This window comes from Microtus ochrogaster, unplaced genomic scaffold (assembly GCF_000317375.1).
Source record: "Microtus ochrogaster isolate Prairie Vole_2 unplaced genomic scaffold, MicOch1.0 UNK31, whole genome shotgun sequence".
Lineage (NCBI taxonomy): Eukaryota > Metazoa > Chordata > Mammalia > Rodentia > Cricetidae > Microtus > Microtus ochrogaster.
This window is the reverse complement of record NW_004949129.1, coordinates 2,671,041-2,686,161: the sequence shown is the minus strand read 5'-3', so window position 1 is coordinate 2,686,161 and position 15,121 is coordinate 2,671,041. Positions and strand designations below refer to the sequence as shown.

Below are 15,121 nucleotides of genomic sequence, written 5' to 3'. Positions count from 1 at the left end.
GCACCAGATCTCATTACAGATGGTTGTGAGCCACCATGTTGTTGCTGGGAATTGAACTCGGGACCTCTGGAAGCCTCTGAGCCATCTCTCCAGCCCCCCCCCCACTTTTTTTTTTTTTTAGTTTATTTAACTTATTTCTTTTATGTGCACTGGTGTGAAGGTGTCAGATCCCCTGCAACTAGAGTTATAGACAGTTGTGAGCTGCCACGTCGGTGCTGGGAATTGTACCCAGGTCCTCTGGAAGAGCAGCGAGTGCTCTTAACCACTGAGCCATTTCTCCGGTCTCCCTGACCCTCTTGAAGGCCCGACATTTTTTTTGGATGCACACTTCCCTGGTCTTGGGCTTTTTGCACACCAGCTACAACAATTACAGACTATCTTATCCTTAAACAATTGGGCTAGCCTACCCGTTCCTGCAGGTCCAGCTATATAACCATGTGATGGATGGATGCCCACCAACCAGACACACTGATGGACCCCCAATTTCTGAGAAGGTGCAGGCATTCACCTTGTACTTGCTGGGCACGTCCATTTTGTTGCGGAGAAACTTTGCGAGGTGCATGACAGTCATGGCTGCTGGGCATCGCAGGAAGCGCACCCCTGTCTGTGGGGAAGAGGTCCCTGTGAGAAGGTCTATCCCATGGCACTCGCCGCTCACGCCTGAGAAGGTCCCAACACTCACCTTCTCCTTGTCCCCATCCCCATTCTCCACGAGGCTCTTCTTCTCCTCTCGGTCCCTGGAGGAGACAGAGGGGAGCAAAAGATCGTGCACTTGCTGGGTCAAATGCACAGGTCTGACAGGGTCTTGGAGGACGGGCCAGGGTGAAAAAAGGGCTTAGGTTGAACTTGCCTGACTCCTTCGTAGAACTCAATGGAAAGACTGACAATCTCATCATCGCCCAGAGCCCCCTTCTCCTGCTCTAGGACCTCGCCGCGGTCCTCGTTGGAGCCATTAGGGACTGTAGAGGGAGACAGCTCAGAGGGGTTGGTCAAAGAGAGAGCAAGGGACTGAGGACCTAGGGAATGGGAGTGGGTGGCTCAGAGGCTGAGCCCTTCCGAACAACGCTCTCTAGCAGGGAGGTCTGGTGGAGATGGGCGGGCCACAGCTGGTACCCTCAACCCTCACAGCTGGGGCGGCTCTAGGCTCTCAGGAACCAGAACCAGCTTGAGAGTAGGCACACTCACCCTCCGTCAGGGGGTATGCCGCATAAAAGTCCCGACGCCGTTTCATCTCATCTAGAAGAAGGAGGCGGGCATGAGCAGACAACAACTGGGAAATGGGGGAGGTGAGCAGGACAGCACAGGGGCTCGGGGTACCTTTAAAAAGCCCAGGCACCAACTTGTAGACAATGTCCTGGAGGGTTTTGTCCGACCTGGGAAGGAACGTACATGAACGTTGGCAGCCGCGGGACCTTCATCCCTCCAGCCTGGGCTCAGCATTGTACCCCTTTAAACCCAGCACCCAGGCATGCGGGTTCTCAGTCAGGCATTTCTTAGCCTAGGTCAAGCTGGAAATCACTGGGAGGCAGGGTAAGGGGACACAAGCCCACCTGATGCTCAGGAGTGGTCGGGTTTTATGAACCTGGACGTCACACATGGGGCAATATTTGTTGGTCTCCAAGTAGCGCACGATGCAGGTTTTGCAGACTTGGGGTGTGGACAGAGAGAGGACAATCAGAACCCCTTTCTGCCCAGGCCTTCCCACCAGGACCAGGAGCTCAGGACGGCTCCCAGACCCACCATGGCAGTGTGCTCACACATCCGGCCTTTGGCACCTTGTCGACCCTTAGGCCCAATGTCTCTGTGTGAAACAGGAGGGTGTCCTTGTCCTGCCTAACACACACAGTGTACCAAGCCTTCGGCTCCTCTTAGCCAACCTGCTAAGACATCCCACGGGTCCTGGATCTCTTGTGACCAATCTGACAGTACAAGTGAGTGACCCCCCAGCCTTCAGGGGTCAAACTTCAGGCAGAGCTATCAGAGAAATGGGAGGTTCTTAACACTGTCCCTGGTGGTCCAGGACTACCCCTACGTTGTCCCTTCTTGGCAGTTTCTCGGTGACCCAGGTCTGCTCTCCCAGGCAGCGTCCCCACGCTGAGCACCCCAGCACTGAACTCACAGGAATGCAAGCACTCCACAATGGTGGTGGCGTCGATGAAATAGCCCCCACAGAGGGCACACATGAGGTGGGGGTTCAGCTCCGTGATTTTAATCCGTGTGGTTCGATGCATGATGCCAGGGGTCAGGACTGAGGAGACTTGGGAAGTGTCACCCTGGGAAACAGAAATGAGATCAGAAACCCAGCCACTTCCCCGCACTGCTTCCGTCAATATAGCTCTCCTGAGCCCACGCCCCTCTGCCCCCCATTTTCTCTGTCTCAGATGTGGAACCAGGCACGTGTTTGAGGCTGGCTGTTTCTGGGCCTCCCTCTGAGTGTTCTCTGGGTGTTGGGGGCTCGGGAAGTGTCTGTAACTTTGAAAAACAGGTTGTGGACCATCTCAGAAGCAGTAGGAAAGACTGAAGCCAGACCGTAAGAAACACTAACCAACTCTTGACGATAGATGTGGGAGGGCGGGAAAATGAAAGGTAACGGTACTTTAAAAGATCTTCCTGGAGCCGGGCGGTGGTGGCGCACGCCTTTAATCCCAGCACTTGGGAGGCAGAGGCAGGCGGATCTCTGTGAGTGCGAGACCAGCCTGGTCTACAGAGCTAGTTCCAGGACAGGCTCCAAAACCACAGAGAAACCCTGTCTCGAAAATCCAAAAAAAAAAAAAAAAAAAAAAAAAGATCTTCCTGGGAACCAGCGGGCGGTGGCGGTGCACACCTTTAATCCCAGCACTTGGGAGGCAGACAGGTGGAGCGAGTTCGAGGGCAGGTTCCCAAAGCTATACAGAGAAACCCTGTCTCAACCACCAGCCCTGCAAAGATCTTCCTGGGAGCCATGGGTCTGTAAGAGGGCTCACTAGGTAAAGGTGATTGCAGCCAAGCCTAGTGACCCACATGGTGGAAGGAGAGAAAAAAACAAGGGCTGCAAGTTGTCCTTTGGCTACTTGCAAATATATACACATACGCATGCACACGTGCGCATACATGCGTGCACACACACATGCACTAAATGTAATAAAAAAATTTAACAATATTCTGATTCCAACCATATCTATTCAAGTAGCCAAATATTTACCAAGTACTAACAGCTATGAGAAATTGTCCAGACAACTCCGTTCACAGACCAAAATGAATCGCTGCCCCAGCAATGAGATTTGTCATGGGGAAGCCTTGAGGGACATTAGGACACAGGCCCATCACACTCCCTCCTCTAATGTCCCTGGACATATACAGCTCCTTGCAAGGCTACCATGTGCTGACCTGGCCTTCTGGCTGGAAACCCTGAAGCTGGTTTTCATTATGTCCCAAGTTCTGAAGGAGCTGCAGGCCCAGCCTGGCACTGGACTCTACAGGTAGTCCAAGAGCCTAGCAAGAAGACCTTTACTGCCCTGTGTGAGAACCCCCCCCATAGTATCCGTCTCCCAGTAGCACACTGAGTGCTCTCCAGTGTGTGCGTGGTCCAGGAACCTACTTTCACGAACACACAGAATTGCTTCATGTGCCGCTGGGATCCCACCACATCCTAACTTCTCCCACCCGTTCACAACCTATCTACCAACAAACCACAGGCTCTCCTAGACACCTGCCAAAACTGGGCAGCGAGCATTCTCTGTCCCCAGCTCTCCAGTGCACCTGGCCAGGCCCTAGCAGGCCAAGGTCGTTTCAAAGCTGGCTCTGACTTTGGACTGGAGGAGGCTGCCTCTTTCCGTCTCTCCCACAGCGAAAGTCTAGGAGCTGGGCTTGAGAGGCTGGCTAAGCCCCAGCGACTCCTTTACAACATACATCCTTCTCTTTTCCAGAAAGATTTCTAAAGCCACCACGCTGGCTTTTCTAGGACAAGAAATTCACAGCCAGGACCAGCAGTTTCTATAGAGACCCCAGGATGAGCCTGGCCTGGACCCAAACAGCCAGTAAGGCCCCAGGGCACCTGGCCAGACACTGGGATAGATGGGTAGACACAAAGGCCACACTTGGGACAGACACCAAGCTGCAGAAAAGAAAGAGGGGAACAAGCCAGCCAGAGGCGCTGAGGCAGCCACCCCTGGTCTGCAAAGTTTCTGCCCCTACAGGTAGCCCTAGCTGGTCCTCCCTGCATGGGTCCCCCTTCACAATTTCAAAGAGGCTGTTGGCTACTCTACTGTTTAGTTGTTTCCATGGTAACATAGTCCCTGGCAAGAAGCCCAAATATTATTACAACCATCCAGAGGATAGAAGAAACTCCAAGTGGCTGTCTCTTTGAGCGTGGGTAATAGCCATCGTGTGTACGTGCTGTCTGGGCTTCCAAAGGTACTTCATGTGACTGCTTGCCTTGTGTGTGTGTGTGTGTGTCTGAGTCCAGAGGCACACAGAGATGTAAACTATCACAGTAGGATCCAGCCAGGGAATCTCGGTTGCTACGGTAAGGTCTCCCCGACACGTGCACCACACACACACACACACACACACACACACACACACACGCTCTTCACAATGCCTCAGCCACTTCAGGCACACGCTCACTTTGTTTGTAGATAGAGAAGCCACACAAACCCCACTCGGTTCATCTTTCTGAGGTTTCACACAAGAGCAGCCCCTGGGTCCCATTTTGGGCTCAGGGTAGTAAGAGAAGGAGTAAAGCTCCTTGTCTCCCCTGGGAGCAGAGAGCCTCCCTGTTCCCCATCCCCATCCCGAGGGGCCTCAGAAAGCCACAAGAGGCACTGATTGGCTCCTCACCTGATTGCCATGGTTACCTGCAGGGCCCTGTCAGCAGGTGCCAAGAGTGTCTGTAAACAGGGGGTCTGAGTTCCCAGAGCATCCCCTCCCCATTTCCCTGCCCAGTATCAGGACCTGTATTCCTTCCTCCCCATGCAAGAGGCTGTGGTGCTGGGGGAAGAAGAGGGAAAGAAATGACGCGTTGTATCACTATGGAAGGGACAGCCTGGAGGGAACAGAGGAAAGGGACAAAGGGCTCGTGGAAGGAAAAGGGAAAGGCAGAGGTCCCAAGAAGCAGAAACGGGGCGGAGGTCATTTGCAACTGGTCTCCATGAAGCTGAAGAGGCCAGCCCCAACCACATCTGTTTAACCCCCCCCCACACACACACCATGCATGCATGGCTTTATCTGAAGTCTTGGTCTCCGTTCTCTTTGGCCCTAGCTCTTGGCTCCTAGGGGCCCCAGGCAGGAAAGGGGCTTGGTCAGCACCTAGCTCACAGTTCAATGCCATTAGAGCTCCTGAGTGTCTCTCCCCTGTGCTCCCAGCCCCTGCTGACAGACACCTCCCATCTCTCCAGGGAACCAGACTTCCTTCTCTCCTGTAGTTAGGTGTTGGCCTCTGTCAAGGCAGAGAGAGGTCCCAGGGACACCAGCCACAGCCCTCTGCCTCACTGGTGGAGCAAAACAAGCCCCAGGCCGTGGGAGGTCATTCAAGGTCACATCCTAGCACCAGACTAGCAGAGGTGGTTGTGATCTTTGAAAGCAGTCTTCTCATTTTACAGACGTGACTTGTCCAAGGTCACACATCTAAAAGGGCGGGGGGGGGGGGGAAGCCTCCTGTTGTGATTCTCTTTCTATGTTGGTACCCAGAGGGTGCTGCTTACTCTGCTGATGAGCTGAGCCAGTGGTGGAAGGGTGGAGGGTAGTTACTTAGTGGGCAGGAAGCCCCATACACTGGGTCTACTGAAAGGGAGGCAAAAGTTAATGCCTACACCACTCCCATAGTATGGGGGAAACTGAGGCACCATGGGGACAGAGTAAGCCAGAGTATAGTGTGTAGACATGAATTCCTAGTGTTGGTTCCTCTTCCAGCTTCATAGTCCCAACTAAGCAGAACTCGTGTGTTCATGTACGGACCAGCACACCCTCTCGTCTTTTCCTGCCCTTTGACACTGGAAAAAGGCTGGAAGCCTCCTTTCCCCACCACTCAGCTCCTGAAGACAATTTAAAAGAAAAAATAAAGGAAAATAGTAATAGTTAAAAAAAAACCCCAAAACCCCAAAGAATATACGCAGGACAACAACTGCAAGACACGTAGGTATCCAGAGCCAGACACACCCCCTTTGCCTCCTGTCCACATCACCCAGAACCAGATAAGGGCGGTCACACACAAGGCACACAGACACTTGGCCAGACACACACCACCACATGCGCAGATAGACAGGAGTCAGACTCCCACTCCACAGATGTAGAAACCATTCCCATCTACCCCTTCGCATGCCGCCTGAAACCGGAGCCACCAACATTAACCTTCTATGAACCCCTGGTCTTCTCAGGGTAAATTATAATTTAAGCCTTCCAGCAACAAAGACAGTTCGACCCCCAACTCTGCTCTGAGGCCAGAGGCTGGAGGCCTACGGTTGACATCTGACCTATACAATATGTAACCTCTTCCACTTCAGGCTCTCTCTGTTCCCATGGCAACAGCTCCATCAACCAAGATCTCAGGGAGTCATTTCCCTCCTCTCTGCTCACCTCCCAATAGTTCAACTTGAACAGAAACAGGCGACAGCCAGACTGGATCGTGGAGTCTGTTTCCTACCGCATTCCAAACACAGGTTCTAAGTGCACAAGCCCCAACCTTAAACCAGGGGAGCCCCTGGGAAAACCTTTCCACCAAAACGCTGCAACAGAGCTGGCTTTATGCGCCTCCGATTACAGTAATAACATCTTGGAGCAGGGATAGGGGTGTGTGTGGGGGGGGGGGTCATGAGTTTCAGGAACGCTACAACTGCAAGAAGTCCAGAGTGGGAGGCCCAGGACTGTGTGAGCTGGCTAAGAGAAACCCCTCCCTCAGTGAGAGGGAGCCAAGAGAGACTGAGGCAGCATGGGGAGGGGGGATGGCGGGAGCAAGGCTGGGGGCCAGGAGAGACAAAGACGCAGGGAAAACTCGAGGTAACACCTGTATATACTTAAACATTTAATATTCACACATACATACCCTCCTCACTCAAGCCAAGCACAGCAATTTTAGGTAGACCCGGGGAGTGGGGCGGGGGGTTGACTAGAAGCCCCTAGGAGACAAGAAGGGTGCAGGGTGTCTGCAGGCCCAGGGTTCCCCAGCTTTCAGAGCTATTTACGCCAGGGCTCAGGGAAGAAAGAGTAGCCGCTTCCATTTGCTCCCGCCGCTCCATGGAAAAAGGAGCAGCTCATGAGACCCCTTGGCCACTACTGGTCAAAGGGAGAGAGCATGCTAAATCTCTCCTCATTCCCATTCTACCCGCTCCACCCGTTTTCCCCGGAGCTCAGGTCAAAGGATCAGGCACCCCAGTGACCGAGTGGCCACTCCCTCCTTTCCCTAGAGCCAAACTTTGGTGGGGCCCCAGGAGGGATGTAGGGGAAAAGCTCTGGCGAGGTGGTTCAGGGAGGGGGCGGGGCGCCTCGCACCAGGACTGGGGAAAGGGACCTCTGGGGGAGGTGCCCAAGATCCGGACCCCAGTAGTTAGGGCGCCCTCCCCCGGCCTCGCAGCCACCAGAAGGCCAAGTCCCTTTCCTCCCGGCCTCAAATCCTCGCGCGTCTACCACGCTCACTGCCCACGCGAGAGGCGACCCTTGCCCGACTCGGAGGGGGCTGATCTGCCAGAGCCACTCGGTTCCGGCTGGTGGAGACACTGGGGTGGGGGTGAGACCCACCCTAGCGAGTGTCCCCAAAGCCCTCGTGGCCACCCGGACCCTCCCCCTCGATACCTCGCGAGCAGGGTCTTAGCAGGGGGCTGCTGCACAAAGAGGAGGTGGTCGAGGGAGACGCCAAATCGTTAAGAGGGGAAATCCACTTCGGCCATCTTGGAAGGGAGGAAAGGGAAAAAAGAGAGAGAGACCGGGAACGGGAGAAAGAAAGGCGGACGGGGCGAGCTTGGACAGCGGCTGGCGAGGCGGGAAGGGGACGCGATCGGCAGGCCAGGCCGGGGCTCCCGGCTCCCACTGGGGTCTGCGGGGAAAGGTGGACCGGCCCGAGTCGCCAGCCCCAAACGCTTACGAGGTAGCAAGGAGGCAGGCGCGAGTCGGCGTCCGCTTACCTGGCTTCGGGGTCCAGTGGGTCTCGGGGAGGGGGGGGATGGGAGGGAGGGAGGGAAGGGAGGGGAGGGGGGCCACAGCCCTGTCTCTCGCTTGGTCGGCGGGAGGGGAGAAACCTATGGTAAGAAAGGAGTTTGTAAGAGCAGCTTGGGGTGGGAGGGAGAGTGGGGAGGGGAGGGGACGAGAGAGGAGGGGAGGGGCCGTGGAGGGGGGGCGACAAAATGGCTTTTTTCCTCCAGACAAGAGTAGGTCCCGCCCACTACTCACCCACGTGACCTCATTCCTTCAGGATGTTTGCAGAGAGGGAAAGAGGAGGGGAGAGGCTAGCTTAGCTGTTCTTCACCGTGTTCTCGGTGCTCTGGGCTTCCCCCAAACCCGAGACCCCCTTTTATTCAAACAGATCCCTTGAACCCGGAGGGAAGATCCTGTTGTGTTACCTCCGGTCATGATACCTCCTCCTCCTAAAATAAGTGTGTCCCCCCCTCTCCCACCGATCCTGCGATCCCTACTCTAGCTGGGGAGCTTGGAAAATGGTGAGATGCAGACTGGGCGGAAATGTGTTTTGCAGTACCCGTTGCCTTGCCGCCACCGAAGGGCGTTTGGGCGGGGGACAGGGCGCCGGCGGCCACGCGTCCGAGCGAGGTTTACTCACTCCAGCTGACATTCCCTTGAGATTCCTAAGTGTGTATGTGTGTGTGAGAGAGAGACCCGGAGCGTGTCCGTTCCCCCTCCCCCGAAACGGCGGAGACTCCGCACCTCGCAGGGAGAGCGCGGTGGCCGGGGGGCTTGGCTGTGGCCGAGGCTGGCGCGCTCGGCGTGCTCTGGCGGAGAAGAATGGAACGCAATCCGGGGCGGGGAGAGCAGCCCGAGACACGAACTCGGGCGCTGGGCCAGAGACACAATAACTAGCCGAATTCGAGAGGCCCGGGCGCAGTAGGAAGCGAGGAGTCGAGAGAGGACGCGCGCCTTTTCGCCGCCGGTGCGCCTCCCTCGCCGCCGTGGGGGAGCCAGCGAGCGCGAAGGCGGCCGGTGCCAACCGACTCCGACGGTCACTCTCGGCTCCACCCAGCGCTTGCTCTCGGGTCCCCAGCGGCCCTGGCCCCAGGCAGGAGAGGAAGGAGAGCTGGAAGAGACGGCGCCGAGGAAGCGAATCGATTTTGCGTTACCACGAGAACCTTGGGCCTCATTAGGTCGCTCGATTTCGCTTATTCGTTCCTTCTGATTTATTGGGAGTAGCCACTTGACTTTCCCTCCAAAGGGCTCTATTATCCGGCCTCAAATGCCTTTAAGCGCCAACACCGTGGATTGGCTCGAGTAGGGAACGAATCTTCGTTGAGCTTCGGAGCGCCCGCCTCCTCTCCTTGTCCCAAGCCTAAAGCAGCCCCGAAGTTGGGGGGGGGGCTCCGGACTGCATGCTTTTGCACGCTGGCTTACCAGGAGCCTTGTGACCCCACCAGTTTCAGCCCTCAGTCCGCGCTAGCTGAATGAGGGTTCAGAGGAAGGGCGGGAGGAATTTCCACCTAGACCGGTGATTCCAGGGCGAGTGGGAGAGGCCCCGGGAGAATAGGTCACCTGCTACCTTCTCTGTCCCTTTATCGGGTACCAGGAGCGCACAGGCTCGAGTGGAAAGGGGGCTCGAATTAGACACGCCCACTGTCATCAGGACCAGTAGGTCTCCGCATCTTGGACTCTGCTATAACAAACACAAGTGCTCAGCACAAAGGGTACCGCAAAAGGGAACCCCGTCTCTGCCATTCTTTCACTAGAAGTCCCCGAACAAGAGAAACCTGAAGGGGCGTTGGAAATCTCGGTTCCATCAAACACCGGCACCCGGGAAGGTCTGGCTGCCCCTGGCTGCCTTGCTTATTAAATGGGTATCCACTTACTCCTCAAACAGCTGTTAGATTCCAGTTCCGTGTAAACCGCTGGAGAGGAGGAGCATGCTGAAGACCCACTGTCCACTAAAACGCCAGTAAATCATCGATGCTGGGACATTGTTCAGCTTCTCTGGTTTATCAGGAGAACAACCCTTCCCACATCCGAAGTTCTCTAGTTTTTCAGTCTTAATTCTAGTAGGCATCTAGAAGCACCTGGCACGTGCCACTGTCAAGTATTGCTTTAGGCAGAGTAGTAGGCTGGGTTTTGACATAGATCAGGACCACTGAGGTCTTGCCTGAAAAGACCCTTCTCCTTTCGCCTTTTGAAGCGCCAGGTGTCCTCTAGGCTTGTGCATATGGATATGCAAACTTGAGAGAGTGCAGAAGAGACTTCCTTTGAGCCAAGTGTCCAGACAACCGATTGCGAGTCTCCTGCACGCCTCAAGGAAAGCAGCGGCTTCCTGCCCACCTCCGCCAGCGTACCTCTGCAAGCATGAAGAACCCTTACTTCCCTCCATGCTGTCTGTATCCTATTGGTCCTCTAGCCAATAGCTACTCATGGGGAGGGTCACTATCAGACATCTGTCCCAATGAGCAGGAACCTGTCAAGACAAGGACTGTTTCCAGTGTGTACAGGAGATCTGCAAGGAGGAGATCCTTTGTAAAATGGTGACAATGGCCGCCACTTTGCTGTGTGGCATTACCTCTGTGTCCTTCACACCTCTCCCTCCTGCAAACAATACCCTTTGTCCATCTCTGCATCTGTTTCCTCGTCCTTCTCGCTCGGTGTCTCTTTTCCTCTTTAGGGGGAATCTTATCTACTCCCGACTACTTATGTCCCCTTAGGTCCCCTCCTCGTATTCCTTTCTTTGTAGATCACCGCTAGATTCTTTCTTTCCCCTTTATCCCTCACTTTGTCCCCGAGGTTTCTTTCCCGATTCTTTCTTTCGGAACAGATGTCCTATTTCAAGTTTATATCGCCACTAACACAGACAATGGAAAGCTGTCCAACCTCCACAGCAAATTCATTCTGAATCCTAGGAAAAATGCATTGTGAAACATGGCAGCGAGACAGAAACCTGTGTTTTGCTTTTCGGTAATCAAGATCGGGGTTAAAGAGTGTGAGTGGCAGTGGCGAGACGCTAGTAGGGAATCCTGTCATTGACCACAACGGATTTCTACATACAATGACTCTCGGTACAGAATTTGGCGTTTGAGCATTTGCGATTTAAAAGATAAAAGTTACACTCAAAAAAATACTCATCCGTCCCTGGGTGGGCTCGAACCACCAACCTTTCGGTTAACAGCCGAACGCGCTAACCGATTGCGCCACAGAGACGGTGACAGCTGTTGGTGAGGCAGAGAGCCGAGTCAATAGGAGCGACCGCGATATGGCGCAAGAGCAGCAATAGCGCAAGCAGTCACTGTAGCTTTTCCAGAGAAAGAACTGAGATCCCGAAGAACAGGGAGTCATGGCCTGAGAACCAGGGGGGTTGGGCTCGGGAGGAGAAGGCGAAGGACACACAAGTCCCACCTGGGTTACCCCGGTGCGGTTGGCCCAGGCTATTATCATCGGTTAGTGACTTTGATATGGAAGGACACGGAACGTTCCTTTGTAAAGTGAAGAGACATGCAGGGATGGGGGTGAGGGACTCCAGAAGCTGAAAAACCTGTAGCGCCCCCACCCCCCAAAAAAGATCCACCAACGACGAAACAACCCCTCCTCTGCTGTTGAACCCTCGCAGCACGAAACCTCGGTCCTCTTCCCATTCTGCAATGAATGAGCGCCCTCAGTAAACTCGGCGCCAGTGAGTATTCGCAACTCCGCGAAGTGCCCGTACACAAGAGCTGTAGGGATTTGTGAATGAATACACGAAGTCAGCTAGCAAGAGCAAAATGCCCATCTCCTACAGCGCCACAGCAAACCCAGGGATACCCTCTGAGTACAGCCCAAGCTCTACAAGGCCGCGTACCCACCCCACGTGCTGCCAGCTCCGCCCCCCTCCGGGGTGGTGGGGGTGGGAGCGGGAGTCCAGGTCCGCCAAGATCCCGACATGCCCCGGACCGCAGGCTCTTCCGCACTCACAGTGACTTTTCACTTTCCGCTTTCCACGCCTCCGTTTTGGTGTCTCAACCAAACTATGCGTATTTGTGACTGATGGGATGCTTATCCAATAGAAAACTGGAGTTGTCAGGTAGAGTCGGCCCACCAGCCAATGGGGAGGCTCGGTGAGAGCGTTGGCCCAGAGAAAGCCAGAGCCGGTTTACAAGAATCGCAGTGGCGATCGGAGTCTTACTAAAGCGCAATCATGGTGAGATTGGGGAGTGAAGGGAAGGAGAGTGGGAAGGGAATGGAAAGCGTGGTCGGGAAAGGCTTGCATCCGGGACGGAGAGGGCCTGGTTGTCGGTAGAATGAGCATAGCAGGACCGTGCGGATGAGTGCGGTTCCTGGGTGCCCCACCGGGCCCATCTTAGTGCCGGAGCTCCGGGCGTCCAGGGACCTCCGGAGACTGGGCTGAAGGTTATGGCAACACTTAGCTCCATGAACTGAGCCTCTTGATTTGTCTGTCTCCAGTCTATTATGTCCTATAACGGAGGGGCCGTCATGGCCATGAAGGGAAAGAACTGTGTGGCCATCGCCGCGGACAGGCGTTTCGGGATCCAGGCCCAGATGGTGACCACAGACTTCCAGAAGATCTTTCCCATGGGTGACAGGCTGTACATAGGCTTGGCCGGGCTGGCCACCGACGTCCAGACAGTGTAAGTGTTCCAGGGCCCCGCCTTCACCCTTCGTTGAGCATTCTGATGTGAGCCATCTGCCAAATACCACCTCAGCTGGACACTATAGCGATACGGAGGTGCGTCCCAACCTACGTTTTCCAGCCTTACTCTGTGCTGGACACTGTGGGCAGCATCTTTTCAGGGAGTCCTGTAATCATGGTCTTAATACTACTCGCTAGCTGTTTCATTCTGCAGATGAAGAACTTGAGAATCTCAGAGAGCTTTTGTTCAAGATGTACATTAATGAATGCCAGCCAGGACCCCAGTGCTGGTCTCTCTGAAGCGAAAGGCTTTGCGCACTCCCTAAAGCACTAGGTGGCAGAGCAGTAACTAATCCTGATGAGCTGGTAGGTGTTAACTGCCCTCTTACCTAGCTGACAGTGGTTAAGTGGAAGAGTCTAAAAGGGGAAGCCAAAACGTCGTGGTTTGTGGTGGCCCGAGCGTGCAAATTTTGATTGCTGTGGTTGGCAATGGGGGAAAGCAAGGATGGGACTTTGAAAAATAAAATATATTTATTATTATTTTTCTTATTTTTATTTCATGTGTATGGGTGTTTTGCCTATATATATATATATATATGTCTGTGCACCACATGTATGCGGTACCTGCAGAGGCCAGAAGAGGGCATTGGACAGCTGCCCTCTCCCCCAGTGGTTGTGTGAGCTGCTATGTGGATGCTGGGAATAGAAGTCAGTTCTTCTGGAAGAGTAGTCAGTGCTCTTAACCACTGAGCCGTATCTCCAGCTCAGGTGCCACGTGTGTTTGGAGGTCAGGGTACCAAGTGGGTTTTAGGAACTGGACTAGGCAGGCTTGGTATTAGGTGGTTTTGCCTGTTGACCAACTCGCTGTCTTCAGGGATGGTACCCTGCAGGCTGTCACTGATTGGCCAAAGAAGCTGAGACCAGGATTTAAATGCTTAAACATGTGATGTGCTGTGGACCTACATCCTCATGCCTAAGCCCCCGTGTCATTATTATTATTAGACTTATTTTATTATTTTATGTGTATGGGTGTTTTGCCACATGTACGCCTGTGCACCATCTGCATGTCGGCCCCCAGAGGCCAGAAGAGGTTGTTTGATTCCCCAGAACTGGACTTGCAGAAGGCTGCTAGCTCCTGTATAGATGCTGGGAATTGAACCTGGGTTCTCTGGAAGAACAGCCAGTGCTCTTACCCACTGAGCCAGGCAGCCCCTTCTCTCCTCCACCCCCCCTCCAGGGCCTTTTAAATGTAATGCAGCCCACCTTCTGTGTCTAAAGGTTCTGCATCATATCGGTCTAACTTGAATGAAAATATTCTGCTGGAATGGGGCTATAATTCGATGGGAGAATGTATGTTTAGCAAGCATAAGGCCCCGGGTTTAATCTCTAGCATTTGCTAAAGGAAAAAAGATGATCATGGTGGTTCCTGTGTATAATCCCGCATTAGGGAGCCTGAGGAAGGAGAATGACACCTACCTCAAGGTTAGCTGGAATACCTAGTGAGTTCCAGGTTAGCCTGGGCTACAGAGCCAGAGGAAAAGATTGCATCTGTACTAAATATGCTCAATGTTTTTCTTGTCTGTTCCCAGACACTGGGCTAGAAGGACCATTCTCATGGCATTTACATTGTCTCAGCACATCGGAGCCCAGGGTGTTTGAAAACCCCGGGTACTGTTCCATATTAAAAAGTGATCAGGGCCGGGCGATGGTGGCGCATGCCTGTAATCCCAGCACTCGGGAGGCAGAGGCAGGCGGATCTCTGTGAGTTCGAGACCAGCCTGGTCTACAGAGCTAGTTCCAGGACAGGCTCCAAAACCACAGAGAAACCCTGTCTCGAAAAACCAAAAAAAAAAAAAAAAAAAAAAAAGTGATCGGAAACAAGGCCATTTCATATAAGGCATCCAGTCTAGTGTGCAGCAGGTCTGTTGTCAAGTGACACTTCCAAGACAGTTCCTCTTGTGATCAGGTGGAGACTGAGATCCAGTAGTTAGGCTGTTACATGTTACAGGGAAAGGTGGTGGGTTTTTTTTTTTGAGACAGCTATTTTTTTTTAATATTTATTCTTATTTTATGTACATTGGTGTTTTGCTTGCATGTATGCTTGTGTGTGGGTGTCGGTGCCATGTGGGTGCTAGGAATCGAACCCTGTCCCCCAGAAGAGCAGTCACTGCTCCTAGTGCTGAACCATCACTCCAGCCCCAACTTTTTTTTTTTGAGACAAGGTTTCTTTGTATAGCCTTGGCTGTCCTGGAACTCAATCTGTAGACCAGGCTGGCCTCGAACTCACAGAGATCTGCCTGCCTCTGCCTCCCAAGTGCTGGGATTAAAGGCATTTGCTATCACTGCCAAGCCCAACTTTTTTATTTTATTTTTTAATTTTTTTTTTTTTTT

General features: G+C 53.7%; 2 protein-coding genes and 1 non-coding gene across 3 annotated transcripts in view; 1 reads left to right on the top strand and 2 right to left on the bottom strand.

Moving 5' to 3' along the window:
• Positions 1–8,301, bottom strand: part of Pcgf2 (polycomb group ring finger 2) — an 11,255-nt gene extending 2,954 nt beyond the window's left edge. The window contains exons 1-8 of the mRNA XM_026789821.1: positions 8,094–8,301; positions 2,120–2,273; positions 1,551–1,647; positions 1,318–1,373; positions 1,186–1,236; positions 851–959; positions 683–737; positions 408–604 (exon numbers count right to left, since the gene is read on the bottom strand). Coding sequence (XP_026645622.1) covers positions 408–604; positions 683–737; positions 851–959; positions 1,186–1,236; positions 1,318–1,373; positions 1,551–1,647; positions 2,120–2,231 — 677 coding nt within the window. The 5' untranslated portion in view covers positions 2,232–2,273; positions 8,094–8,301. The remainder of the gene's footprint in view (positions 1–407; positions 605–682; positions 738–850; positions 960–1,185; positions 1,237–1,317; positions 1,374–1,550; positions 1,648–2,119; positions 2,274–8,093) is intronic.
• A 2,932-nt stretch (positions 8,302–11,233) lies between these two features.
• Trnan-guu lies at positions 11,234–11,307 on the bottom strand. The gene has a single exon. It is a non-coding gene; the product is annotated as a tRNA-Asn (tRNA).
• An 875-nt stretch (positions 11,308–12,182) lies between these two features.
• The window catches only part of Psmb3 (proteasome subunit beta 3), a 7,104-nt gene continuing 4,165 nt past the window's right edge, over positions 12,183–15,121 (top strand). The window contains exons 1-2 of the mRNA XM_026789815.1: positions 12,183–12,280; positions 12,544–12,728. Coding sequence (XP_026645616.1) covers positions 12,278–12,280; positions 12,544–12,728 — 188 coding nt within the window. The 5' untranslated portion in view covers positions 12,183–12,277. The remainder of the gene's footprint in view (positions 12,281–12,543; positions 12,729–15,121) is intronic.